The sequence below is a fragment of the Echinops telfairi genome, unplaced genomic scaffold (genome assembly GCF_000313985.2).
Source record: "Echinops telfairi isolate 266 unplaced genomic scaffold, ASM31398v2 ScPeMD7_37;HRSCAF=141, whole genome shotgun sequence".
Classification (NCBI taxonomy): domain Eukaryota; kingdom Metazoa; phylum Chordata; class Mammalia; order Afrosoricida; family Tenrecidae; genus Echinops; species Echinops telfairi.
In genome coordinates this window covers 1,942,441-1,945,208 of record NW_022103935.1, presented here as the reverse complement: position 1 = coordinate 1,945,208, position 2,768 = coordinate 1,942,441, and the positions used below count along the sequence as shown (strand labels likewise).

The window sequence follows — 2,768 nt, the reverse complement described above, 5'->3', positions numbered from 1 at the left end:
AGCAGGCTTCTCAAGGCCCTCCACCGTTTATCCCGGCCACACCACCGAACGCCTTGCATAGTCAATGAAACACACAGAAATATCATTCTGCTGCTCTCTGCTTTCAGCCAAGATCCGTCTGACCCCAGCAGTGATATGTGTCCCTCGTTCCACGTCCTCTTCTGAGTCTGGACCGACCTCTGGCAGCTCCCTGTCAGTGCATCGCTGCGTCCTTTGTTGGACGATCTTCAGCAGGATGGTCCTTGCGGTCGGCGTGGCGATACTTGTGGTGAAGTGTGAGAATGCTGCCGGCTCTCCTTTCTTTAGAACGGGAGCAGCTGTGCGCCACTTCCGACCAGGCGGCCAAGGAGCGTCTTCCCATTTTCCTGGCCGAGCAGAGTGAGGGCTCTCAGGGCTCCGTCGGCTGGTGGACACGGTTCCGTCGCTCTTCCATCCCTTCCTGGAGGGAGCCTTGCTGGTGGCTGATGCTCTCAGTGCAGTTGGACGTCGCCCCTCAGCACCGGCAGCTCTTGCTCAGACGCTGCCTCTTGCAATGGTTGAATGTCAGCTGGTTGTTCTTGCCCCGGTGACTGCGCGTCCGTCCCACCGTCCCACCGTCTTTTGATGCTGCCTGCATCGTTCACTGTGTTGCTCATGGACTCTCCCGACCTTGCCACTCAAGGCTGGACTTTTCCTCGAGTCCCTCCCGCGTACGTACGACACCCTGAGCGTGCTCGTCCTTTTACGTTGTCTGCTCCTCGGTCTCTGCCGAGTTTAGCGGACAGTTGACTTTGTCTCTCCAGCTGCCCTCCGCTCGTTGGCTTCATCCTTTCTCCCAGGCGCCGTAGCTACTGTGCGGTTAAGGGCAAGTTTCAGAGTCTCCGCCGACGTCCCCGCGGATCTTTTTCTTTCCTGTCTTTGTCATGACCTGCTTTGGGGTCCGGATGACGGTCTTCCTGTCCTCCCAATAGCTCACTGGCCAGTCAGGCCTTCTGTCAGGACTGGTCACGGCATCAACTGTCAGTTATATGCCAGTACGATTGTTGAAAATTGAAGGAAAAAGTCCAGGAAGCTTGGGAGTGAAGGATGGGGTGGGGACCTGGCTATGCCCAGTCCGTCAGTATCCCCAGGTGGGGTGTCTGTCCGGGGGCTCATCCCAGGAAACCTTGCAGGCAGGCCGCCCAGGGGTGAGCTAAGGGCCCGAGGCCCCCAGGAGGGGCCCCAAGAAGGGGGATCAGGTTAAAGGGCACCTGGCCACCACACAGGGTGACAGAGGGGACCCAAAGAAGCAGTGACACCTGTCCTGGGGAGGGGCACTTCACCTCCCTCTCCTGCATCCGTCCCTGGGGCCACGGGGCTCTCTCTCGGAAGCTGGAACCCCAGGGCAGTGTGCTCCCTGCTCTGCTGCCCCCACAGCCAGCTCTGCAGCCTGATGGGGAGCTGGGGGGGGCACTTTGCCCCCTGCTGTGACAGGGACAGCTTGCCTGTCAGGCCCTTAGTCAGGACGCTAATGACCCTGTAGCCGAGAGGTGCTGACGGCCAGATACGTGCTTGCAGGTCCAGCTCCGGGGAAATGATCCAGAAAGTGGCTCCCCAGCCCACCCCCACCTCCCCACCCCCGTCGTCCATCTGTTGCCCCCACCCCCCGTGAGGCCCTAATGGGCCCCGTGGTGAGCTGAGGGCTGGGGAGGTGGGCTCTGGGCTGCTATAAAACCAGTGGTTCGGCAGCCCCAGTTGTCCACACCACTGCACCTGTGACTACCAGCAAGCAGGTCAGTGCAGGCCCTGGGCCCAGCCTGGCCTTTGCAAGGGGGACAGGGGGCTGAGTGCTGGGTGCTGGGTTCTGGCTGCTGGGCCCAGCGTGCCTTTGTAAGGAGGCATGGCCTGGTGGCTGGGTGCTGGACTCAGCCTAGCCTTTGCAGGGGCAGTGGGCTGGGATGGTGTCCCCGGCCCTACGGCCCTGGGTTCAGGGGGCTCCAGTGAGGGTGTGGGTCCCCAGCCAGCCTCAGCCTGCCTGTCCCCAGGTTCCTGCCCTCACCATGGCCTGCTGGTTCTGCCTCCTGCCGCTGCTGGCCCTGCTGCTCACAGGGGGCCCTCACCCAGCCAGGGCCATCGTTAACCAGCACCTGTGCGGCTCCCACCTGGTGGAGGCCCTCTACCTGGTGTGTGGAGAACGAGGCTTCTTCTACACCCCCAAGACCCGCCGGGCGCTGGACGAGCAGCAAGGTGAGACCCCCGCCCCGGCCCCCTCCACTCTCCCTCAGAGGCTCTCCCTGCGTGCCCAATTCCATCCAGCGCCCCACCCCCCACCCCTCCTGGGTCCACAGCTGCTTCAGGGAGAGAGGGGTGTCATGGGACCAAGACCCAAGATCTGGGAGGAAGGCCTTCAATGTCAAGGCGGGGCGGGGGCCACGGGGTGCCAACACTCTCAGAGGGGGTCGCAGCAGAACATGAGGCCTTTTAGGGAGGGAGGGGCCTGCCCTGCCCACAAGTGCCCGGTGGGGTGGGGCTGTCCAGCCTGGGGGACATCCTGCCTGGGGTGGCTGGGGCCTGGGGGGATGCCCTGGCATTGAGCAGAGCAGGGGTGGGTGCAGAGGGACCGCCTGTCCTGTTCTCTCCCACAGTGGGTGAGGCGGGGCCGGGGGCCGGCGGCCTGCAGCCCTTCGCAGGGGAGGGGCCGGCATCCAGGCAGCAGCGGGGCATCGTGGAGCAGTGTTGCACCAGCCTGTGCTCCCTCTACCAGCTGGAGAACTACTGCAACTAGGCCCTGCCCGCCCGCTCCTCCGTGC

The 2,768-nt window shown here is 63.4% G+C and overlaps 1 protein-coding gene across 1 annotated transcript; it reads left to right on the top strand.

Moving 5' to 3' along the window:
* The first annotated feature begins 2,018 nt into the window (after positions 1-2,018).
* INS (insulin) lies at positions 2,019-2,743 on the top strand. The gene is made up of 2 exons (XM_004717178.1): positions 2,019-2,205; positions 2,604-2,743. Exons 1-2 carry the CDS (start codon positions 2,019-2,021, stop codon positions 2,741-2,743), a joined length of 327 nt encoding a protein of 108 aa, XP_004717235.1.
* The last annotated feature ends 25 nt before the right edge of the window (positions 2,744-2,768 follow it).